The sequence below is a fragment of the Stegodyphus dumicola genome, chromosome 3 (genome assembly GCF_044657685.1).
Source record: "Stegodyphus dumicola isolate Sdum_Otavi_A_Nest chromosome 3, ASM4465768v1".
NCBI classification, from domain to species: Eukaryota; Metazoa; Arthropoda; class Arachnida; order Araneae; family Eresidae; genus Stegodyphus; species Stegodyphus dumicola.
In genome coordinates this window covers 72,921,305-72,947,906 of record NC_140770.1, presented here as the reverse complement: position 1 = coordinate 72,947,906, position 26,602 = coordinate 72,921,305, and the positions used below count along the sequence as shown (strand labels likewise).

General features: G+C 32.8%; 1 protein-coding gene across 1 annotated transcript; it reads right to left on the bottom strand.

Annotated features, from left to right (window-relative positions):
• Nucleotides 1-5,968: 5,968 nt before the first annotated feature.
• On the bottom strand, nucleotides 5,969-13,619 carry l(2)k09022 (HEAT repeat containing 1 homolog l(2)k09022). Its single transcript, XM_035376100.2, has one exon. The coding sequence runs from the start codon at nucleotides 13,535-13,537 to the stop codon at nucleotides 7,148-7,150; it is 6,390 nt and encodes a 2,129-aa protein (XP_035231991.1). The 5' UTR covers nucleotides 13,538-13,619; the 3' UTR covers nucleotides 5,969-7,147.
• Between the last annotated feature and the right edge of the window lie 12,983 nt (nucleotides 13,620-26,602).

Here is a 26,602-nt window from a genome sequence, read left to right as displayed (position 1 = left end):
TTAATTCTTTTAAACATTGGTATGATGTTTTTAATTTGATATTCAATTTAAGTAATATTTTAGTCCGATTAAATGTTGGCGCAATGTTTTTATAGCGGTGTTTTTATTCTATTATATGAATGTAATAATTTAACCTTACTTTAGCATTTTATACTCTTAGTAAATGTGTTTATTTACATTTGCCAGCCATCTTAAAAAACAACATTTTCAACAAAAAATTAATCCATTAGTGTAAACGATATTAATTTTTTTAAAATTTCTATTACTTTACTATACAGTCAAAAGTCGTTAATCCAGACTCGTCGGGACTTCGGCGATTCCGGATTATCGATTCTTCCGGATTATAGATCATCAGTTTAAATCTCGTAAGATGGCATGCAGAAATTCTAAAATTAAAAATATGAAACCATAATTTATGAAATAAAGAACAATTATGATCTAAAGGTTATCAAAATTTACAAAAAAAAAAAAAAAAAAAGCTTAATATTTATTTGTTTACTTTATTAAACATTTCTTTCAATGTAAGTTGTTTAAAATGCTTCGTTTTTTATGTAATAATACATTCTCTTTAATTCTATAACCAGACATAATTTCTTGTTCAGTTACAAAGTTCCGCTGTTCAAGTCCTATAATTGCTGTGTAATTTGTCAATCGAAATTTTTTCGTTTTCACTAACCTCTCTGTCACCTTCTTCATGTCTTTATCCATTTTTTGCAGCAATTCCACTTTCTGTTTGATGCACATCGAAACATACTTTCGTTTTGTATATCCTTTGGGAGCTCCAGAATCAGAAATTCTATTTGACATAATCGAAAGTTCAAGTTTACTTTTATAAAATTGCTCTTACAGTCTGCAAAAAATAATAAGCTGGATACAATTCGAAGATTAAGGAACAACGCAATCATCAACATTAACTGAAATAGATAATTTTAGCTTATACCATCCGTTATATATAAAACGTGCATGCGAAAACATATTCTGCGCTTGTGCACACGCATATGCGCAGTCGTAAAGGTCTTACCTGCATGCGTAAATGCCTATGCGCAGAAAGTTTTTAGCTTTGAGGTCCGGATTATAGATCATTCTGGATTATGGGTGTCCGAATTAACGACTTTTGACTGTATACGTTTTAAATAATTAAGTTTTTATTTTTATTACTGTTATTTTTACCTAAAATAATAAGAATTAAATCAGTTTTCGTGCTTAAAAATTTGATATATTTTTTACGCATTTTAACAACTACTTTTCAGAGGATGCTAGGTGCACAATAGATGATTAGAATGAAACAAAAATTATTATTGGTTCTCTGAGATGACAAATATTCGAATATTTTGCCATATTCGAATAACCTAAACTTTCCTTCAGATTCTACATTGACATGTTAGATCTGTTGTAAGCAGGATAATGATCATTCAGCTTCTATCCGTGTGGCAGGAGTATATTTAAAACATTTCAGAACCATGGGATTCATATCAAAAATCGACCATGTTTTAATCTTGAAAACTTTATAAATTTTCCCAATTTTCTTATGTCATAGTTTCACTAACAAGATATTTATACTTTTGTTCAAGTTCACAAGCAGCTAAGCACTACAATTGCTGAATACTGGTAGTTTGACCCAAGTTTCAATCTTCAGTATTCAGTATCTTGGGCTATCACACTGTCATGTCTCCTAAAGCTATTACTGCGTGGCATAATGACAATCTCAATTGATTATGTTACCCACTTTGTCAACTCTCCAAAGACACTCACTATAACAGAGATTTAAAATGATCTTTCTTAGAATACAAATAGGTTTGTCAATGTCTGGCAACAATTCATGAACGTTTCACGTAAAGCATTTACGACTCATTTCAGATACAACATTTTGAGAAGTATTTCATCTGCCTTTTTCATACGTATGGCTGCATCATTCAGAAGAAAATGGTGTCATGTTTAATTTCATCAGGCCTGATGCAAATTCTAAAATACTGGAACAGCTGGTTTTTCCCACATCTGTTATAAGGAGAAATAATTTGATGATATCCTGGAACTGGAATTATCCTAGGGTACATATTAATTTGTCAACAGCATTGGTTATTTCATAAATGGAAATGAGAATACTGTATTTCATCTGCCTTTTCATACGTATTTCATCTGCCTTTTTCATACGTATGGTCATTCAGAAGAAAATGGTGTCATGTTTAATTTCATCAGGCCTGATGCAAATTCTAAAATACTGGAACAGCTGGTTTTTCCCACATCTGTTATAAGGATAATGTCGATTACAATTCAATAATGTCGGAACACAGGATGGCAGAAGAAAGAGTGATTAGCACCAATAACAGATTTGTTCGAAAATTCTGTCAAGAATTTTCAGAAATTATATCATGTAGGGGAATACATGACTTGTATTCCCCTACATGATATAATGAAAAGCTAGAACCTTTTCGAGGACGATACTCCTTTCAGCAGTATATGCCTAAGAAACCTGCAAGATATGGTATTAAGATATTTATTATGGTTGATTATAGAATCTATACTTTCAGCATGGAAATTTACTCAGGTCAGCAGCCAGATGGGCCATACAAGAAAGTCAACAGTTCTTGTGAAAAAGCAAAGTGCATCCTAGCTCCATTATCCAATTCTGGAAGAAACGTTACCACAGGCAGTTGGTATGAATTGGCCAATTTCTTACAGAAAAAAAAAAAAAAAAAAAAAAGGATAAGAAGATTATCCCACCTGAATTTATGTTGAATAAGATTAGAGAACAGCATCCAACTCTCTTGGGGTTTCAAAAAGATATAATGCTACTTTCTTATATGGCTGAAAAGAACAAATGTGTTAGCCTTTTGTCAACTATGCACAATGATAACCATATTGATGAAAGCACGGGAGTTTGAAGAAATCTGAAGTAAATACGTTTTATAACATGACAAAAGGAGTAGTTGATATAGTCAACGAAATGGGTGGCACTTACTCTGTGGCCAGAATACCAAACTGATGGCCTATGGACATTTTTTTTTTTTTTTTTTTTTTTTTTTTTTGCTATTAAATATTGCTGGCATAAATTCAATGATGTTGCTTTTATCTACTAAAACTCCACTAGAGAAGTTCAGGAATGGGAGGCACTTCTGATTTGGCCTTTGCACTTTTAGATCCTTATTTGAAATCACAACAGAAGGAGAAGGAATACTACGAAGATTTTCAAACAAAGAAAATAAAATTATGTTACCAGAGATGTTACATGAGCTCAAGGGAAAAAGACAGAAAATCAAAAACTGTACGAAGTGTAAAAAAATATATATGTCAAGAACACTGTGAAATAGAAGCTTCATGTATAAACTACAAAATATCTAATTCTTCTTGAGCCTAATTGATTTGAAAATTAATTATATAACTCATTCTCCATGTAATAGTTCTGCATGATATGGATTATGACTGCATTCAAAAATAAAAAAAAATTTTTCATGGAAATCAATGATTCCTAGTCATCTGAACAAAACATAAGTACTTTTGATTTATTTATTATTAATCTTAAAATTAACATTATTTTTAAGCTATTTTATATAATAAATGTTGCAATTAATACAGAATGCATTATTTTACTGAATTGTAATAATACGTTTCATTTGTATGTCATTTAATTGCGACGCGCGTTCTCCCGGGTTAACTATACACCGCTAAATGTCATTATTAACCTATTTATTTTACTTCTATATGCTAAATATCTTATAACGTGACTGTACACCGCTAAAATCATGCCTACCATATAATAAATATCTTGCAACTTAACTATACACCACTAAAATCATAGCCGATTAGCCGTGCGTGAGCTTGGCAAATAAATACGCACTGGCACCAACGGATCCTTTGCGGAAGAAAACCCGAAAAAATTTCGATTGACAAGTTAGTCAGAATTCTCGGCACAGCACTGCAGAACTTGAACAGTGGAACTTTGTAAATGAACAAGAAATTACGTCTGTTTACAGAATTGAAGAGAAAATATTAGCACAAGAAATGAAGCAACTTACATGATTGTAAATTCAAAGAAATGTTTAATAAAGTAAACAAATATTAAGCTTCTTTTTAAATTTTAATACCCATTTGATTATAAGTCCTTTATTACAGTCAAAAGTCTTTAATCCGGACTCGTCAGGACTTCAGCATTTGCGGATTATAGATCATCACTTTAAATCTGGTAAGGTGGCATGCAGAAATTATAAAATTAAAAATATGAAACCATAATTTATGAAATAAAGAACAATTATGGTCTAAAGGGTATCAAAATTTACAAAAAAAGCTTAATATTTATTTGTTTACTTTATTAAACATTTCTTTCAACGCGCGCATGCATAAAGCTTACGTTACGCATAGTCGAAATTAGAAAATTGCAACCAGAAAACTATTTGATGTGTATTTGTGATATTTATGATGAATTTGATTTAAATCATATCAAAGAAAGAGTACATCGAGATGAAATACTACATTTAGTAATGAATTATAAGCCAAATAAAATAAAAACATCTGCCCTGATAGTGCTGACAAATCAACTTCCAGTTCATTGCGCGCCGCGACGTTTTTCCCCCGCGGAGCAGCGTGAAATTTCGGAATGGTTAGAGATACAAATCACCTCTCTGTCACTTTCTTCATGCCTTTATCCATTTTTTGCAGCAATTCCACTTTTTGTTTAACGGACATCGAAACATGCTTTCACTTTGTAGATCCTTCGGCAGCTCCAGAATCGGAAATTCTATTTGACATAATCAAAAGTTCAAGCTTACTTTTATAAAATTGCTCTAACAGTCTGCAAAAAATAATAAGCCGGATACAATTTGAAGATTAAGGAACAATGCAATCATAACATTAACTGAAATAGATAATTTTAGCTTAGCTTATACCGTCCGTTATACATTAAACGCGTATACGTAAACGCATATGCGCATGCATAAAGGTATTATGCACATGCGACTGTATTTCATAAAGCATGATTTAATACTTTTGATTTTATAATTTCTACATGCCATCTTACTAGATTTAAACTGATGATCTAATATCGGAAAAAATCACAAATCCAGAATCACCGAAGTCCCGACGAGTTCGGATCTCGGACTTTGTACTGCATTCCTCCTTACACACTGTATAAAGTGTCATGAAAATAAATTCTCATTTCATTCAATTATATTAAATGTTTCATGAAGAAACATTAGTGGATAACAGCAGAAAAATATTATGTTCTCATTACAACATATCTTAAATTATTTATCTAATGCACTTTTCACATTTAAAATATTTCTAATTTTAAAAAGGAGCATAGCAGACTTGATGTCTGCTATTATATATTTATATATTTAAAAAATTTCATCTAGAATTTAGTTATATCACTTTTATATATATATATATATATATAATGTATAGCTATATCACAGAATATTTAGTACATCCTAATTAGCATGATCACACTTGAGTTTCAGAATTATTAAAACTGTAGCACACAAATTTCAAATGTCACAAAAGGCTTACAGAATGAACAAGGAAGTGCACGTTTTTTTTTCAAGTTATTATTTGTCAAGGGAACAATTGAGCCCTATTTTCTTTTACATTACAATTTACCACAGACTATTTTTCAAGTAAGAAAATTGTTAGATTACTTCTTCAGTACAAATCTGTATCCAAGGCTTTTTATTCAGTTAAAACTTTTTCAGAAAGTACAAAATTCGGATTAGACTTTCCAGCTGCAAAGAATTTTAACTTTAAAAGATCAGACTTTTTCAAATTAAAAAAAAAAAAAAAATCAAAATGCTTGGATTTTTAACGATCACCCAAAAGTTATTTTTAAGTTTCAGATGGTTTATCAGTAGTTATTATCCAGGTGATGTAGAGATAGGCCAAGTAGAATAGCAAAACATTTTATGGGATATTGGTTGAATATGCACTTATATTAACATGGGAATGTTATATCTCTTCTGTATAGAGTGAAAAAACATAATGCAATTCTATAAAAATATTTAATGAATTATGAGTTACATTCATTTTTTATTTAAATCAATTAGATTAAAAAATAAAAAAAAGGCTAAAGTGCAGAATCACCCACTTATTTGTTTGGCGCTTTTTACAAGATGGTTTGGATTTTTGTCAATTTTCTTTGACTTTTTAAGTGAAAATGATCGATGTGTACATGGATTAAGTCAAAGGAGTGCACAATGCCATTTTTGTGCATTCTGGGATTTTTTTTAAGTGAAAATAGGTTGATGTGTACATGAATACAGAGTATGTGCAATTTTTAAAAACGCGCCAAGCAGTGTGCAATTCTGCAATTTCCCCCCAAAAAATATTATTCTTAAGGACTGCATCTACTGCTTTTTAATAGTTTAATTTGTTAATTAATAACAAATGTATTAAGTATAAAAGAATAATATTTTACCTTTGTTCAAATAGTAACAGACTCAAATGATAAAAACAATACAAAATCCTATGTGAAATATGATCACCCAAATTAAAAAATATTAAATTACTAAATTTTGCAAAAATCAGTTTCTTTAATCAATTTATTGGGGAAAATTTCCAAAAATGCACTTCATGGTTTAATATTTATTTAAATGGGTTGGAAAAAAGGAAGAAGTTAGCTTAGAATATAATTTGAGACATCTTTTAAAATGAATGAAGCTTCTTTATTCATAGTGATGGTAAATAAGAGTTAAATTTTACAAATTAGTAAATTCTGAGAAGGTATACATAGTTAAAATTAATGTAAAAATTAAATGAAAAACAATGATTTTTTTAAGTATCAAGTATTACTCAAAATCATCAATGTTTAACCTCTGTTTCTCAAAATATACTTTTGTTTATAAATGCACGATGTGGCAATTGAATAAATAAGTAAATAATTACATTATTAGCATGAAACATATACCTAAAAATGGAATTCAGCATTCTATACATACTGTGAAACAAAATTAACTTTATTTATTTCGAAATAACTTGAGTTTTAAAAACCCCAAATGTGTAAATTAAAAATTTTCATTAATGAATATAAAGAAATTTAAATGCTCTATATTTTGTTTTATTACAATTCAAAAGTGAAGGAACACTTGATTTTCCACAATAAAATAGTAGTTTAAATGCTATTCAAAATTTAATACTTATTTACAAGATATGAATTTAGTTATTAAAAGTACTTTCTTATTGGTTCACCTAGAATTTTTTCCATTTCAATAATAACTGACTGACATTCTTGTTCAACCTCAAAGCTTTCATCCTCCATTATTTCTGCAAGGAATGGTATTGATTCTGGCAATAATGTAAGATAATTATCCCCCATCTTTTGCACAACATCACGTATAACTTGAAGAGCTGCAAATCTTAATTTTGGAGAATCATGTCTTGTCTTTAATAAAATTTGGTAATTCAGTTTTTTCCATAATGCATGATCAGATACTGCTGCCATGAAATGTGCAATACAGCTGGATAAATGACTTTCTACCATTTCTTGATACAATGCTTCATCATGTATATTTTCTAACTGATCCACTAAAGGCTGCATCAATATTTCAAAATTCTCTTTATCTAAAAGTTGACCATCGTCATATAAAAGGCAGAAATTCAAGGTATCCAGAATACAGTTCAAAAGTTGTGATGACATGGCGATACTTTCTTCAAAATAACTGCCCGTCTTTGAACAATTGTTTCGGTCCAAAATATTTGCAGCATGCCTAAGGAAATATTTAGCCATCAGCACAAACAAATTTTTTAAAGATTGTGATAATTCACATGTTAATCTGTAAAAAGTAAAAATTCTAAGTTTTTGCTCTTGTTCCTCAGCTGATATTGCCCACTGGTACACTTTCTGAAAAAATGTTCGAAAACGAGTCACAGACAATTTTAAAATGAAAGTTTTCAAACAGGAAATTATGCTGTCTTCGACTGATTCAATAAATTCTGGAGAATCCGAAGAATTCAGATTTCGAAAATCCAAAAGCAAAATATAAAATTTTTGCAGCTGTGGCGAACATGCTTCAATGTCCTCATATTTGCAACAATTTAATTTTTCTTCAAAAATTTCCATTAATGGAATGACAGCATTTTTATTCTCAGATAAAAGCTTTGTATAACCACTTTCTACTGAAGAAAGTAAAACTCTGAGAGATATTTCTTTAGCTAATAAACATCGTAAGACATGCAGTTTTTCACAAACAGCTTTGCTTGCAGAATATTTGATTGCAAGTTTGCAAATTCCTGTCACAAGGGACTCCATATAACTGCTTAAAAATTGTCCAATATTTTCAATCAAACTTTGTAGTGCAGTAATTATACTGATCACTAAGCATTCATTTAAATTTATAGTTCTATCATCATGAAGTAGATCAACTATTATTGGCATAAATGAATTTAACTGCAGTAACACTTTAACATTCAAACAAACGCACAACTGAGCAAGACACAGCAAAGCATTTATGGCAAGCTCTGGCTGATTTTCCTTATCACTTAAAATTTTTATCGTAATCCGAAGAACTTTAAAAAACTTTAATGGATACTTATGCCCAATAACTTTAGCTAGCAAATGCAAAGAATATAATGCAGTTTGTTGATTTACAGCTGAGCTTACCAATTCAGACTTTTCTATTTCTGTATATGTTTTAACAATTTTAATCAATGGTTTTAGTAACTTTACTAAAGATTCGTAATTTTCATCAGAAAACAGATTATGTTGTTCTAATTTTGCAATCAATAACTCTATAGCATTTTTTTGTATAATCAAATCTGTATTACGGAACAATCCGCGCACAACCCTTATGAATAAATTACATGGCAACAACAAATTAATATGACTTACCAAATTATATAACAAAGGCATGAGATTATTTGCAGTTCTTTGATCATTCGCATGTAACTTACTAATGTTAATCTGATGTTGCAAATAACTTAAAGTTGCTTCTAATAACTGTTCATATTTCTCTTCTAAACTATATTGTGCTTTTAAATCCAACTCTGACACTTGACTCACAAATGCTTGCGATGACAACCAGATATTTATGTAAGATAAAACATTATGCTTGTACACTTGCAACTGTTTATCAGAGTGACTGATAACACTAAATGGTTCTTTAAATTTAGAAATTACTTCAGCATTTGTTTCCAAATCTTCTTTTGAATCGGGCAACATTCCAAGAAAGTTGATCAATTTTATACATGTATCTATTTGAACACTAGGTGAAAAGTGTTTGTGTAAATTTATAGCAAATTCAAGTGTTGGTGCAATTTTCCAATTATCTACATCTTCAGATGTTATGTTATGAAATACTGTAGCATAGTGATCACAAATCTGTCCTAAAGGAATCCATAAATACTTTGAAGCATCCAGAGTTGTAATGAGTTTTGTAAATAAAGGTAATTGACGATGCCCTGGAATATCTGAAAGGGATTCCACAAAAACACGAATGACTGATGCCACTACTTGAACAGCCTCACTTTCTTCTTGATGGCTACTGGCTGCCAGAAGTGATGGTACAATTGTCTCAATTGTTTGGGAGATAACTTGGAAACTATAACTGTCATCTTGACGAACAAGACTGGATCCCATAAAGGTAAAAATTGACATCACATTACTTAAAACATAGTCTGGAAACATACTTGCAGCAAGATTCAGCAATAATAATGATTCATGATGAGTTTTAGGATTTGTAGATGAGCGAATACATTGAACAATCAGTTCTACTTGGAACTGCCTTTCATCAAGGCCACTAGTCCCAAGTTCTTGGCAGCAGTTGTATATTGTGGAAAGAATTAACTGTCTCAAATACTCAACTGACGTATTGCTATCAAAATTCAAACTTTTATTTAAAAGCTGAAAAAGTTCTGGAATTAGAAGTTCTCTTTTTTCTAACTTTTTTTTATTTTGTATTATTTCTAGTAAGACAATGACCTTTTTCCACGGCCCTTTGTTTAATGCATTAGAATTTTCAGATAATGCACTTTCTTTAATTTTTGATTTCTTCATTTCTTTCAAAGATGTACCTTTTGACGTAACTAACTCTGCCATCTGCAAATCTTTTAAAAGTAAATGTGCATACGTGCATAACTTCCTTAATACTTTTCTAACAGCTGAATTTATATCGAGTGTTGAAGTGATGTACAATTCTATGAGTGTATTGAGAAGTTTCTGTTGCACTGAAGATGATGGAATTGCACTGAAAAATTCTTTAGTGATGATCTTCAAAGTTAACAACTGAACTGACCTATCCTTCATAGTTTGTTTTATTACTCTGACATCTTCTTGAACATCCATCTCTTCAAACTGATTTTTGTCATCAACTTCTTCAATATTCATCTCTTCAAGTTGATTTTTGTCATTGTCATCTTCAACATCCATCTCTTCAAGTTGATTTTTATCAATGACACACTGCAAACATTCAAAAAGGATAATAGTTTCTATTTTTTTATCCACCAAGCATGAAGCAGTTTTAGGAGTATATTTACATAAAAGTAATTTTACAATATTCAGTACAAGTCCATCAGCAGATTCTTTTCCATCTTTTAACTGTTCAATAAAATGTTTCAAAACAGGAATGTATGCTGATAAAAGATTAACACTATCTATCTTTTCAAGACTTAATAAAATGAAATATTTTATATCATATGGAGTATGATTATCAGACATAATTTTAAGAAAATTTTCTAAAACTAATGTTCTAAGTGGAAGTTTAGAAACCTGTGCATTAGAATTTTCAGCAGCAGGAGCTAACCAATCATGTATAACATAAAAACACTGCCTAAGATCTATTTTTATTTCTTCAGAATTCCTGCATATATCTTCAGCTAGATATTTGAGTGCATGTTCACAATGCTGAGTATTTTGCAAAAGAGTTGATAATAAATTCAGTGCAGCTTCACGTGTACCTTCTACTGAAGATACTACAGCTTTGATGAGAGAAATAAAAGGTACATAACTGTCAAAAAACCAATCCATCACACGAGATTGCTGAAAATATGTTTCTGTAATCTTAAGAGAACCTAAATGAATCAAGGTAGTGTACTGTTCATTAAAGTTGCACCAATACTGTGACAAAAACCAGAAGAAACGTTTAACGTCTGAAAAATGTACACGAATAAATTCCATCTGAAGTATTCTGAAACTCTCCGATAGTATTCCTTTAAGTGAGTTCATCTGAATGATACAAAATTCAAATAAAAGATTTAAAATTTGAAATGCATCCATATTGGGCCAATGATTATAGCCTAAATCATCCCCATCTAAACTTACACTTTTTATAGCATTCAAAAATGAAAAACTAATTACCGAAGAGGGGAACTTGCCATTCAAAAGAGCATCAATATTACTACTGATAATTGCATGTTCAGAGACACACTGACCAAATGCTATCCACAGCTGGTGAGGGTTTGAGAGAATAAATTTTAAAAATGATAATAAATTTTTTACCATATCTAATTTCTGATCTAAATTATTCTCAGTTAAAATTCCATGACCCAAAATAAAACCATATATGACAAAAAGGGAATTACATTTTACACTCAACACTTTCTGGTGTAATAATGACAAAAATAAAGATTTGGTTGACTGATCTAATTTGTCAAGGTACTCTTTTGCACATGATATAATAACAGAATTCAGCTGAATCAAATTTTCATCACTGATGCTTTTCCCATGAATATCAATTCTTTTTGAAGACTTCACAATTTGAAATATTGGCAAAATATCACATACATTAGAATTTAAAATTTTAATAAAGCCTTCAAAATTCTTACGGTTTACAGGAAAAAGAAAAGGAAGTAGAGTATGCCATAAATCGAAAGATTCCTCGAATACTCCATCAAAAGAACAGCCCAAAATATCCAAACACTGCATCTGAGCATGATACCATTGAGAATCCTTACAGATATTTTTTCTTAATATGTGTTCAAATGCAATATGCATTTTTTGTCTTTCAAGCAACTGAAGAAGGGCTTTAGGATGTGATAAAACTTGCATCACCACACTAGAATCATCATACAATCTTTCGTATAAAGAATTTGAAATGAATTCCTTATCAGCAACGTCTTTCAATGACTTTTTTATTAAATTTTTAACTGCATTTTTCCTTACATTCATATTAACATGATTCAATGCAAGGACTAAGCATGTCTGCACATCAGGCAGGATTTTGTACTTCACACTGCAGACCGAAGCATTAATCAGTTCGCACAAATGTTCGTTAGCATTCATTTTTTTCTTATTTAAGAAGGAATTAATAGCTTTATCAAAATATTCAGGATATTTAGTTTCTATAAATTTTAGCAAATATTTTGCACTCTCTTTCAAGGACTGTTTGGCATAATTGCCTTGCTTTTTGGCAAGATATTTCAAATAGAATTTTAAAACTTCGTTGAAGAGTAAAATAACACACTTTTCATTTAGTTTAACATTGGTCAGCATATATTTAAAAAACCAGCAGAATTTTCTCCCTTTTGAGGTAGACTTATTCTGCTGCAACTCGTATAAATAAGGCACAGAACTTCTAATAAAAGCATTAAGTAAAGATGAAGCCTCATATTTTTCAGTTAGACTTTCCAAATATTTCAATGTAAGACTTTCAGACCACAAAAAAGGGAATAATTTTTCTGGAATCGTCTTGAGATCTTGTTGTTGATATATCACCAACAACAATTTAAATATTTCCTCCAATAAATCCACCTGAACATTTTCAAACACTTTTAACAATAAATCTGACACTAACACATCTGATAACTTTACTTTCATCATTATTTTCCCAATAATAACATATGAACAAGAAATGTATTTATTGAATTTTGATTTAAGTCCAGCTAATATATAAGGAAAAATAAATGTAATCAAATTATCAGTCACTTTGTCACATATATCGAGTGCATAGTAGATTGTAAGCATTGAAAATGAAATAACTGGTGTTGCAACAGCTACATTGCCCATTCCATACACTTTCAGAACATTCGGTGCCAAATCGCAGACAAATTTTCTGAAGCCACGATCAGAATTAAAATGATTTAAGACTGCAGAATATTCGAGATGAACACCAGACTTCTGCACGGGTTTTAACCATGACCATCTGTTGTCGTCGTCCAAATTCAACAGTTGAATAACTCGCACAAAAACAGACGTTTGGCAGTGCGGTAATGCAGATGCAACAAGTTCATCAACATTATACATATGTATATGAAATCGATATACCAGCCATTCTAAAGCTTCATGAGCAGCTCGTATTAGAAAATAGGGAGAAAGCATTCGAAGAAACTCCGTAATATTCTCATCCAACTTTTTGTTTACACTGTCACTTTGTACGGATCGTTCAAATTCTTTGTAACTTAAACTGAACAAATTCTGCTCAAATTTTTGGAACAATGGATTGATTATCTTAAGTTTGTCAAGTCCTGTTGTACCATAAGCGAAAATAATATCGCGATCTAAACCAGCGGCATCCCGGTGGTCGAATAAGAAAGATTTTTTAATTTTCTCTGGAATAAGCAAAGTAGTTTGTGGAACAGCCAATTTTTTAAGCTGTCTAGCTAACGAAGTTTCACCAGCCATAATACAAAAATAATATATTAAAATCCCGCAAAACAAAATTGAATTCACTCACTCAACACGTTTGTTTTCCTTGCGCACACTACGCGGATTTAACAGTTAACTAGTTAACCGCAATTAAAGGGAGGAAAAAACTGCGCATGAGGAGGCTATGCACTTAATTTTGACACGATTCAAATACATAATAATTTATTTTGAATTTAGTGAACTGGAAATAAGGTGTCAAAATTAACACATTCCCATTAAAAAAAAAGACTTTTTTTAGATACTTCAGGTAGGATATTCTTCGGAGAACAGCCTTGATAGCGCCATAGCTCCTTTAAGGACGTGGGCAACATTTTATTATGCCAACGGAAGTAAATCCAAGGAGGTTAGAATAGACTCCTTGAGTAAATCTCACAGATCGTTTTTTTTTTTTTTAATCTTCGAGTGTCAAGATGTAGAAACATGTTTTCACTCGACTTCTGATAAGGATCGGGTAGGAGGAGAAAGAGTAGGGTGGAAGGAAGTGTGGGAGGCGGAAAAAAGAGAGTGACGTCCGCACTAGCAGCGGCGGAAAAAAAAAAAAAAAAAAAAAAAACGGGGGGTGGCAAGTCCAGTGTCGTTATAAGATGTAACCGCAGGTGGTAAACCGCAGAGTCAGTTTAGCGTGAATAGTAAATATCATGTGAGGAATAGCAGCTAAGGAGAAGAGGAAAATATATGAGAAAAGCGTGATTACGATAAGATTCGGAGAACAGCCTTAACGCCTAAAAGAGGAGCAACAGCTTATTGTCTCGTTGAACGAAATTCAATGAAGTCGGACTCCTGGGTCAGACCCTATCCCAATAGAGTAAATTATTCTAGTTTCCGAATTTTGAACATAGCATTTAGATGGCATTGAATATGAGATTTCTGGAGCAATTACATGAAGATCTTGCGACTAGGTAGAGATGAATAACAAATCTTGTGAGGGAGTAGAATGTACAAGTAAAATCCATACTGTTGCAGAATGAGAATTGGAAACGTGACAAAAACGTGACGATAATAATTTCAGAGTGTAGCGATGAGACGTCTTGGCGGAAAGTGCGTAGCTAGGTGAGTGAGCTTCGTCAGCAGTCAGAGGCAAATCAGGGGATGCAGGTCAGTGAATGGCTTGGAGGAGAAGCATAACTGAGCAAGTTGACCAGTAGTGTGCTAGGGGGGAGGGGCAAGGCTCTTTCCAGTACCATACTAATTTTGATGGGCGATCTAAAGAATAGGGGGAGGGGAAAAGTTAAATTAGACTGTTTATGGTTAATTAATTATATTATGCAGTTCAGTATTAAGTTAGCTCTAAGGCTGAATTTTACCTGGTCATTTTGGTATATAATGTTGCCTGATGGGCTGATTTTAAGCTTAGTAATTCTCTCTTTATTATTATTATTATAAATTTAAAAAAAGAATTTTATATAGAAAATATTTATATTATTGCCTTCATCAGTATTGAGATAGTAAGATAAAAATTAAGGCAGAAACCAGTACTTATTAATTAGACGATAGAAGGGAGGATGGCTTTGGGCTTCTTTCTGTTTGCTGCAGAGTTTGTATCATAATTCAAGATTGTAATTGAGGGGTTATTTGGCTTATCTAGGTTTTAATAGAATTTTTCTGAGAGTTTAATCATAACTTCTAATATTTGAGGAATTCTACATTCTTGGTGAATTTTTTCCGTTCGAGCATACCATGGACAGTTCGTAATCTGCCTTAAGGTGGTGTTTTGAAGTGTTTGGATTCTGCGTAAAGAGGTTTTGCAAACATATCCCAGACTGGGCAGGCATAAGTGAGAAATGGTCGCAGGATGGCCTTATAAATGAGTAATTTTTGGTCTATTGCTAAAACGCTGTTTCGAGACATTAAGGGGTTTAGTTTTACTTTCTCGAAACTTGGAAATTACGTGTTTGATGTAGGAGTTCCATGTGAGATGGTGATCTAGAATTACACCGAGGTATTTGACTTCCTTGGTCCAGGGAATAGGAGTATAAAAAAAAGTTGCTCTGAGATGTTTCTTTTTCTCGTGAACATGACTGCTGTAGTCTTATCAACATTGATTTTGATTTTCCATTTGAGTAGCCAGGACTCTAGTGCGTGGATGTATGTTTGTGAATGTTGGACAGCTGAGCTAATAGAAGCATTTTGGGAGAGAATCGTCGTATCATCAGCGTACATAGCAATTGTTGTGTCCTGTGTGTGTGGTATATCTTTCGCATAAATATTATAGAGTAGCGATGCAAGTGGCGCCCCCTGGGGAACACCAGCACACTTTTTTGTTTATTAGAGTAGCTGTTATTGATGCGAACGATACAGTATCTATCAGATAGATAGGAATAGAGTTTTATAATGATGTATTCTGGAAAATCCAGTTTGATTAGTTTGTAAATAAGGCCATCGAACCAAACACGGCCTTAGCTATATCAAGAAATATTGCAACAGTAGTATATCCCATTTTTTTATCATTTCATTGGTAACATTGTCGTTTCCTGGGCTCTTTTTCTTTTTCATATACTCGATATAGCCAAGTACGTCAACCGGATTAACTGCGATGCTGTTGTCAGTGCGGGGTTGTGAAAAGAATTGTGTAATAGTGTTCGTAAGTGTTTGTTTAGAAATGTTGTTGGTGATAAACTGAGTAGCATAGTAATCTGCTAAAGACTGAGCTTTCTCAGTTTCTGTGTAGGCGATTGAAGTTTGTCCTTTAAGGGTCCTTCAAGGTAATTAGCCCAGCATTTACGTGCGTGTTCTTGTGTAAGGGTCCTGACTTGATGATGTAGAGCATTTAGTCTGAATTTGTCATCTGGATGCCTGGATCTTTGCCAAACTTTTTTCTGGAGTCCAGAGGAAAGAAGTTCTGTTACCCTGTAAAGTTGATGTAGTGTTGAATGCTATTTCCAGAAACCATATTGTTCGGGAATCAGAACTCCTCGTTCTTCTGCATTCGTTAGGATTGCTTTAAGAATGATGGATTCCGCAATTTTACTGCAGGAGGGAAGTAAGCTAATCGGCCTGTATGATTCAGGTTTACTTGGTTTCTTTCCCGGTTTTAAGATGGGAACAATGATTGCCGTTTTCCACTGGAGAGGGAAATAACGAAGATCAATAATGTATTGAATGATTCGAGTCAATATGAATATCATCTGTAGTCCCATTTTTTTTTATCATTTCATTGGTAACATTGTCATTTCCTGGGCTCTTTTTCTTTTTCATATACTCGATATAGCCAAGTACGTCAACCGGATTAACTGCGATGCTGTTGTCAGTGCGGGGTTGTGAAAAGAATTGTGTAATAGTGTTCGTAAGTGTTTGTTTAGAAATGTTGTTGGTGATAAACTGAGTAGCATAGTAATCTGCTAAAGACTGAGCTTTCTCAGTTTCTGTGTAGGCGATTGAAGTTTGTCCTTTAAGGGTCCTTCAAGGTAATTAGCCCAGCGTTTACGTGCGTGTTCTTGTGTAAGGGTCCTGACTTGATGATGTAGAGCATTTAGTCTGAATTTGTCATCTGGATGCCTGGATCTTTGCCAAACTTTTCTGGCATGGTTTCGTTTTTTAATAAGGTCTTTAATTTGCTTATTTTGCTTGATGTTGTCCTCGAGAATAGATTTGGAGTTATCATGATAGGCTGAGCAAAGATCATTTGTGAAGTTTTTTACTAAAACGTCTAACTCATCATTCGTGTGTATCGTTTTGTGCGATTAGTAAGTGGTTGGTTCAGAGGTTTGGTAGACTACGTTATGGTTGTCATCCGATGATGCACTTCCTCTAGGAAGACAGCGTGATACTTTTTCCCTGCTAAGGGATTATCCGTTGCAGCAGATCGGGATATGTGTTCGAAAAATATTATTATGTTTGCTGTTTGCTTATCAAGCAAAGAGTATTAAATTAGAAATAGCACGTAATTGAATAAAATATAAAATATTGCTAATATATGTAAAAATAAGTGTCTTGCACCTGTAAATATTTATTTAATGCTTTATTTTCTGTTTTCATTTGCTTTGTTATACTTCCCTGTACTCATCGATGTTCAAACATGGTTTATTCTATAGCTTTTTAGTATTTGTTTTATGTGCATTGATTGCAAGTAATCTATAAACATTTTCTTGTACTTTCTTTCTTGCAATGTGTGCCTTCATATCATAGTTATGTACAGAAATCTGAATTCAGAGGAACTTTAAATTTGCCCATAGAGTGGCAGTTTTACTTCTCAGTTGCTAGAAATATCTGTCTTAAGCAGACCTACGTTCTCTGACTAAACATATTTGCAGTATATTTGTTCTGGGACACTTGTAGCATCAGTCTGATATTTAGTTTATAGCACATTTAATATCTTTAGTGTTTATTGTACGAATTAGAAATAATAATAACTTTTTAGAAATATGTGTGCGATAAATTTGTGCGCTGTTAGACATGGTAATGCTTTCAAGTCTTTGTTGTTCAAAACTCCACAAAATGCAATGGTATTGTATTTCATGTTTTAACTGCAGAATGAATATAAAAATTTCATTAAACCTGCTAGAAGGATACATATTTTGCAGTATTTAAACACATATTTAGTTACATGCATTATGTAATGGAATTTGCATTAAACATTTCCTCATCTTTATGTTTATAGTATTTTATATACATAATGCATTATGAACTGAGAAGTTTCAAATTTTAATAAATTAATATTTCCTGGTGTCATAAAATAATGCTGTATGCAGTTAATAAAAGTGTATTTAAATGCTATAAGAATAAACTAAAAATACTTTGTTTCATTTTTGATTTTAATTGTCATAAATATAAATCATCTTCAACTTACAGAATGTGATAGTAAAAATTTTGCACTATTTAATTCATGATTTATTTGATTAATTAAGTAAATTTAAAAAAATAAAGTCCTTGGTAATTGTTTATGATTACAGCAAGATATTTGAGAATTATTATAAATGAATTGTACAAATGGATAATGCAAACTTCATGCATTACAATGACTGTGGATCTTGTTTACGAAACAGAAATTGATTCTACTGCAGACCTTGTCAGCCAATTAGCATCACTGCAGCGGAGACTTGCTGAATAGCTTTCAAAGTATATGCCAATCACTTCTTTGTCATTGTGATGCATGTATTATAGTTAGTAACAGTTCATCTGAACAATTCTGATACATATCAATCATTATTTCTTGTAAATATTCATCATTAAAATGGCATTTTGTTTAATTCATTTTTCATTTAATTGTCATTCATTTTTGATTTTAATTGTCATAAATATAAATCATCTTCAACTTACAGAATGTGATAGTAAAAATTTTGCACTATTTAATTCATGATTTATTTGATTAATTAAGTAAATTTTAAAAAATAAAGTCCTTGGTAATTGTTTATGATTACAGCAAGATATTTGAGAATTATTATAAATGAATTGTACAAATGGATAATGCAAACTTCATGCATTACAATGACTGTGGATCTTGTTTACGAAACAGAAATTGATTCTACTGCAGACCTTGTCAGCCAATTAGCATCACTGCAGCGGAGACTTGCTGAATAGCTTTCAAAGTATATGCCAATCACTTCTTTGTCATTGTGATGCATGTATTATAGTTAGTAACAGTTCATCTGAACAATTCTGATACATATCAATCATCATTTCTTGTAAATATTCATCATTAAAATGGCATTTTGTTCTCTATGCTCTTTACACTTAATATGTCTCTGCATTCATATATCACATTCCATAATACATTGTATTGCAAAAATTATTACTTAAGCCATGCTCTATTATGCCTTAGAGGGTTGACTATAGAGGCAAATAAAAATTAAATTTTATGTAAATTAGATATAGTATTTGTATGATAGTTGCATATTCAGTTCATATCATAAGTCATATACATAACTACCCATCAAAATGTTTTTCAATGAAATTTATTATCCCCCTTTTTACCAAATATACAAATACATATTTTGCGGTATTTAAACACATTTAGTTACATGCATTATGTAATGGAAAGAGTAATTTCCCATTAAACATTTCCTCATCTTTATGTTTATATTATTTTATCTATATGTTACGGTGAAACACTGAAATCTGGAGAATGTCTACTTTCACCGGTGAATGTCAACATTCACATAGTCGCTTGATGTATGTCCGAAATGGGGAATGTCGAACATATAAGAATATTATATTTCCTTCTCCGTAATTTATTCGCGAAAAAACGCACTCGAGACTCAGAATAAGAACTTAAAACACACAGTACATTCAAAATGAGAAAGGAAAATAATAGAAGTTATAAACTTACCAAATTATGCGATTCAAATCTTATTTATTGCAAGAACTTAAACTATTATGACACTTTGACTTGCACAAGAGGCCCTTGCTTTTACAACTGTATTTATTTGGGGAACACTTCCTTTTGAAATGGCAGCGTGTACATATACTCCTCTCTTTTCGACCTACACCAGAGCATATCTGTGATTGTCGACATACACCGGTGAGGGTCCGAATGTACAGGAATGTAAAGAAATATTCGATCTTTCACCGACGTATTTGGTGAATGTTGACATTCTCCGGTGAAAGTCGACATTCTCCAATTTCGGTCTTTCACGGTAACATATATAATGCATTATGAACTGATAAGTTGCAATAACTATTAATAAATTAATACTTCCTGATGTACAATAAGTAAAATGTTAATGCTGTATGCAGTTAATTAAAAGTCGATTTATATGCTATAAGAACAAACTAAAAAAAATTTTTCATTTTTGATTTTAATTGTTATAAATATAAATCATCTCTAACTTACAGTGTGTGGAGCTATGTGCTAGTAAAAATTTTGCAGTATTTCCTTCATGATTTATTTCATTTAATTTAATTAAGTTGTAGGGTTTATATTTATTTTAACTAACATTTATTTTAAGTTTAAACTATCTTTCCTGTCAAGCCTTACTTTCCCCTGGAATTGCCAATGCCAGAGTATGTAAATTTTTAGTAGAACGCGCAAAGTATTCAGATTTTCAGCGGAAGTAATTTTGAGTTAATAGAAGGGAAACGAGTTTGTAAGTGTGCTTTCTTGCTTCACGAGCGTGAAGGTGGCTAGGTAGAAATTGAAGAACCGCGCGTTTCGGCCTGTGTGCTTGCCTCGGCAGATAGTTGAATCTTTCAACTTAATATTCAGAAAGTTTGCTGAAATATCAGCTGTATCTTAGAACGCGGTTAGGTTAGTTACGTTTAGAGAGCCTCGTAGGTAGTAACTTGTTATTATTAAATGTTATTATTAAAAAGTTAAAGACGCAACACTAATATTCCGCCCATTAATGGCCCCAACGGGATCGTATACACCGATTTTGAGAAAGCTGAGTCTATTGCAGATCACTATGCATCTCAATTTCGCACCCACAACATTTCTAACCCCCATACAGAACTCTCAGTTAAGGCACTCATCACACAATTCCAAACAAAAACACACACAAACAACACACCCTTAATAATGCCATCAGAGGGTATTAGTTATATCGAGAAGAGAAAGAACCGGAAAAGCCCTGGTATTGACAAGATCAGTAATAAGATGATCAAGGAAATGGGAGCAAAAATGCTATGCAAATTCACCAAACTATTGAACGCTATGCTCCGCCTACATCACTTTCCAACCAATTGGAAAACTGCAATCATCGCACCAATCCTGAAACCCGGAAAAGACCCAACGCTGGCTACCTCCTACAGGCCGATCAGTTTACTGTCGACCTTAAGCAAAATTGCCAAAGCAGTTATTCTAAATAGGATCCAAGAGTTCCTGGAAGAAAATCAAATTCTTATTCCACAGCAATACGGATTCCGGAGCAAACACTCTACAACTCATCAATTGTACAGGGTCACAGAAATAATTGCTGAAGGATTCCAAAAAAGACACATCACTGGAGCTCTCTTTCTCGATATTTCGAAAGCCTGTGATTGTGTATGGTTACAGGGCCTCACATACATGCTAATCACTCTGGTTTTCCCAGATTACATCACTAACATCATTAATTCCTATCTATACGATAGACACTTTGTCGTTCGTTATAACAACACTCACTCTACACGGAAAGTAACCCTTGCGGGCTTACCGCAAGGAAGTTTACTTCCGCCCACATTATTTTCAATTTATACGAACGACATCCCTCACAACCCTCTCACTACACTAGCACTCTATGCAGACGACACTGCGATCCTCTACCAAGCTGCGTCTATGGCCGCAGTCGTACAGACACTACAAGAACACATCCATGCATTAGAGTCCTGGATGATCAAGTGGAAAATCAAGATAAATGTTGAGAAGTCGGAAGCTGTTTACTTCACAAAGAAAAGGATTTTCGACTTAAGTACCACCCTCAAAATGTACGACGTCAACATTCTCTGGGCCAAGCAAGCCAAATACCTCGGTGTCATTTTAGACCAAAAACTCACTTGGGCCCCACACATAACATTTGTTTTGAACAAGTTTCGGGGTATTAAAGCTTTACTCAACCCCCTAATTGCCCGAAACTCCGTTTTATCTATCCAAAACAAACTTCATGTATATAGATCCATGCTGCGACCTATTATCACTTATGCCTGCCCAGACTGGGGTTAAGTGTGTAAAACTCACATGCTGAAAATTCAGCAAAGCCAAAATGTTATGCTGAGGATTATATCCAATAGTCCTTGGTTCTTCAGGAACGAGGCTATTCAGAACGAGTTAAATATTGAAAGCATTAGTATACACATAGCAAAAATAGCACGGAAATTCTTCAACAACATCGAAAAGATCAACAACTGCTCTATCCCAAGATTAAATTATGATTATACCAGCAAAGCAAACAAAAAAAGACCCGGAGCAGTTCTCCGGCACTTAATTTAATTTTAACAACTGTTTTAAGTACAGCTTTTCTGTATTTCTATAGATATATTCCAATATTTGTTTTACGTTTGCAAATCTTCACCGTTCATATGCAACTCTTAAAAGCACACGCTCATGTGTCGCCATCTGTCTTTCAGAATATGAATCACTAATTCGTTACACCAACACCTTGTATGTTACAAAATATCTTATTTTAATACTTAGTTCAGAACGCATTACAATTAGGCCAACTTATTTCAGTCCAGGATCCCTTTACTTGACATTATTGTATGTTAACTTGATAACTTTCTTATTATTATATCAAATAAATGTACTCAGGATTTCAACCAAGTTAATTCTTTAAAATTTGCCCCACCAATGCCTGACGAGCAAGAAAATGCACTCTCTTTCCAGGACACCCATTGGATCACATGACCTGTAGCTCCTTCCATCCAGCCATGGATCTGCCCTGCTACCTGTTTCTCACTCATTTGAGCGCCGGATGTCGAAGCAGTAACTGTTACGCTTATCTCTCTTGATGGACGTTTTGACTGTACGATTTGTATGTACGCAAGGTTCATGAATTGACTATCATTCGGAATTGCTTATCTTTACCTATGCCATGATACAACGACCACTGAATTCTCTTGAGGAAAAATTCATTTTTCCTCAATTACATTCTCCAATATGTTATGCCAGGAAAAATATACCTATTTACAATGAATTCTGCACAGGATGTGACTGTCCCAGCCTAGGAGCCTGCTGAAGTGCCCAGCACCTGAGCCTTCGATGAATTCCATAACGTGGGAGCAGTTCTGCCAGAAGAGGATGTCGGAGTTCCAATCATCGAAAACTCAAAGATAAGTTAAATCTTCTATAATTTTTTTCTTATGTTCCGAAATGTTATGCGTAAATACGAAATTCTATGTTTTGACGGAAGTCAATTTGTCCCGGTTGAGACTTAGTTTTGTTTTACTTTATTTAGCTAAGGCAAAAAGTATTATTTTCTTTAACTATAAAATCTAAGAACAAGCAGTTCCTGTTGGTCGAAAGACTAATTCTGTTATGTTAAAGCCAAAATTTGGCCGAAAAAAAAATAACTTCGTATTCTTGTATCAATGAAAAATTTTAGTTTCAGTGTCGCCAGCTTGGCGAAGAATGCGTGAAGTAAAAATTTATTTTTCTGTTATTCATTTTACGGTAAATTGTAAAAATCATATGTATTAGAATTTTGTAAATATACGTAAATACTTGAAAGTTATGTAAAAGTAGAATTTAGTCTAGAAGCATAAAATTTTAGATGCTAAAAGTAAATACTCGAAAGAAATGAATTAAAGTTTAAGTATTAAACAACAGATAAAATCATGCTTTAGAGCGAAAGCCTGCATGTCTAAAGATGAATGAGGGGAAGTTAGAATGAATGTGTTTTGTAGGGTTCTCCACCTACACTTGAATTTTAAGAATGTTAAAATAGCTCATCGAGTTTTAGAATGTCGAGTAAGGTGTGTCTATTTGGTCATTGAATTCTAACAAATCATTGTGGTTAGGGGAAGTGTTGCAATACTAAAACATGAATATTCCCGTTTGACACCACACATGGTGGAGAACCAGGGTAAAGTTAAATTCATGTTTGAATACTTGAATGAATGTGAATTAAGCAGTAATTAAGAAAAATAAAACGAACAAAAACTTTATTCAGTGTCAAGAAAGTGTAAATTATAATGTATTTAGAAAGATACTGATACTTATTCCTTCCAGATGCTGGAAGGAAGAGAACAGATTGATTGCTGAAGTCCAGGAAAAGTTGCTGTAAGATGAGAGGGTAAAATGATTATCTACAGAAATGTATTCTAATTTGTGAGAAAACAGTTTGTTTTATGTAAACGAAGCTCTTGAATTTTAGTTCAGAATATGGAAACTTTTCAACAGGTCGTTTCTAGGACCTGCTTCCAAGTTTACCAAATTCTGGCAGCGGCAAATGTAGGGTTTATATTTATTTTAACTAACATTTATTTTAAGTTTAAACTATCTTTCCTGTCAAGCCTTATTTTCCCCTGGAATTGCCAATGCCAGAGTATGTAAATTTTTAGTAAAACGCGCAAAGTAATCAGATTTTCAGCGGAAGTAATTTTGAGTTAATAGAAGGGAAACGAGTTTGTAAGTGTGCTTTCTTGCTTCACGAGCGTGAAGGTGGCTAGGTAGAAATTGAAGAACCGCGTGTTTCGGCCTGTGTGCTTGCCTCGGCAGATAGTTGAATCTTTCAACTTAATATTCAGAAAGTTTGCTGAAATATCAGCTGTATCTTAGAACGCGGTTAGGTTAGTTACGTTTAGAGAGCCTCGTAGGTAGTCACTTGTTATTATTCATTTTTAGTTTCTTATTTTTATTTTACCGCCGGGTCGGCGTAGTTTGTGAGCGTCAAGTGCACGCATCTGTAACTTCTAAAGTAGAATAAAAAGGGAGTTAAACCCTTCTTAAGAGTTTTGTGTACTTTCCAGTTCATAGCAGTCACTACTATTGTTGCGTGTAGATTGGGGCCGCGCAACACCACAAAGTGAACTGAAATTCTTGTAATTGATTATGATTACAGCAACATATCTGAGATTGGATAAGACAAATTTCAGTACATGCATTACCATGACGATGGATCTTGTTTACGAAACAAAGACTGATTCTACTGCAGACCTCGTCAGCAAATTAGCATCACTGCAGCAGACATGCTGACTAGCTTTAAAAGTATATGCCAATCACTTTATCAATGTTGATGCATGTATTGCAGTTAGTAACAGCTCAGCTGAAAAATTCTGATAAATATCAAGCATTATTTCTTGTAAATATTCATCATTAAAATGCATTTTGTTCTCTATGCTCTTTACACTTAATATGTCTCTGCATTTATATTTCACATTCCACAATACATTGTATTGCAAAAATTGTTACTTAAGCCATGCTCTATTATGTCTTGGAGGGTTGACTATAGAGACAAATAAAAATTAAATTTTACTCGTATAACTAGGGATAGTATATAATAGTTGAATATTGATATATGATAGTTGAATATTGAGTTCATATCATAAGTTATATACATAACTACCCATCAAAATGTTTTACAATGAAATTTATTATCCCCCTTCTTACCAAATAAAAACAGAAAATGAGGCATGTGAAACCTGTAATGTATGTAAATAATGAAGCATGTAAAATCTGTTGCTCATGTTAGAACAATACAGGTATTCAACTAATATGCTTAACAATAATAATAATTCTCGATTTCCTAATTGCCCTCTTCTTGAAAAAAAAAAAAAAAACATACAATGCACAGCGCATTTTACAAAATTACAGTTAAGCTCAAATTGTGTACTTTTTAATTTAATTAGTAATTTTAGTAATAGTTTGACATATTTTACTGCAATTTTCATTTTTATTTTAATTTGATTTGGTTTGGTTTGCTTGATTTAATTATGGCAAAGTATGTGAAAGCTATTTGTATAAGCAGAAGCATGCTTTCATGGAGGACTTTCTAAAAGACACTAACTCATATTCTCATTACCGAAAGCTGAAATAGTCATGGACTTATTTTCTGTTTTTAGTAGTTATTACATTTTAAAGCTGAAATTTGGAGACTATTGTGTTGACCCAAATAATACTTGTTGTGTAATTAAAAACTTGTTCATTGCTTATTATGCAAAGTATTCAGTTTAAAAGTGTACCCTTCATAAAAAGCATAATTGTACACATTCGTGGCATATACCTTGTATATATCATATATGTATATCATACATTTAGGTTTCAGCTTTCAGAGGCCCACCAGCGGCCGAGCGGTAAAGTCGCTGAACACTGGTAGTTCGGTCCGAGGTTCGAATCCCGCGAACGGGCTGGCTGCATGGGCGTTTTCGTGGTTTTCCCCATGTGTAACGTATATACGAGCCAGTTTCCCTTAGAAAGTCCTCCACGAAGGCATCCCTCCTCTTAGGCAGATAGCCCTCGAGGCTTTGCCATAATCACACACACACACACACAGTTTCAGCTTTCAGTCTTAGAAGACCAGCGAGTGATGTTGTTTCACTTGGAAAGCTTTTCTGGAATGAGCTTGTCCATGAATACTTCATAGCAAGATAGATACTTCATTTACTGAAGAATACTACTGAATGATATAGATATTGAAACTATCAAAGTGTTAGTAACAGAATTTGATGAGAACATGGAATCATTAATCAAGG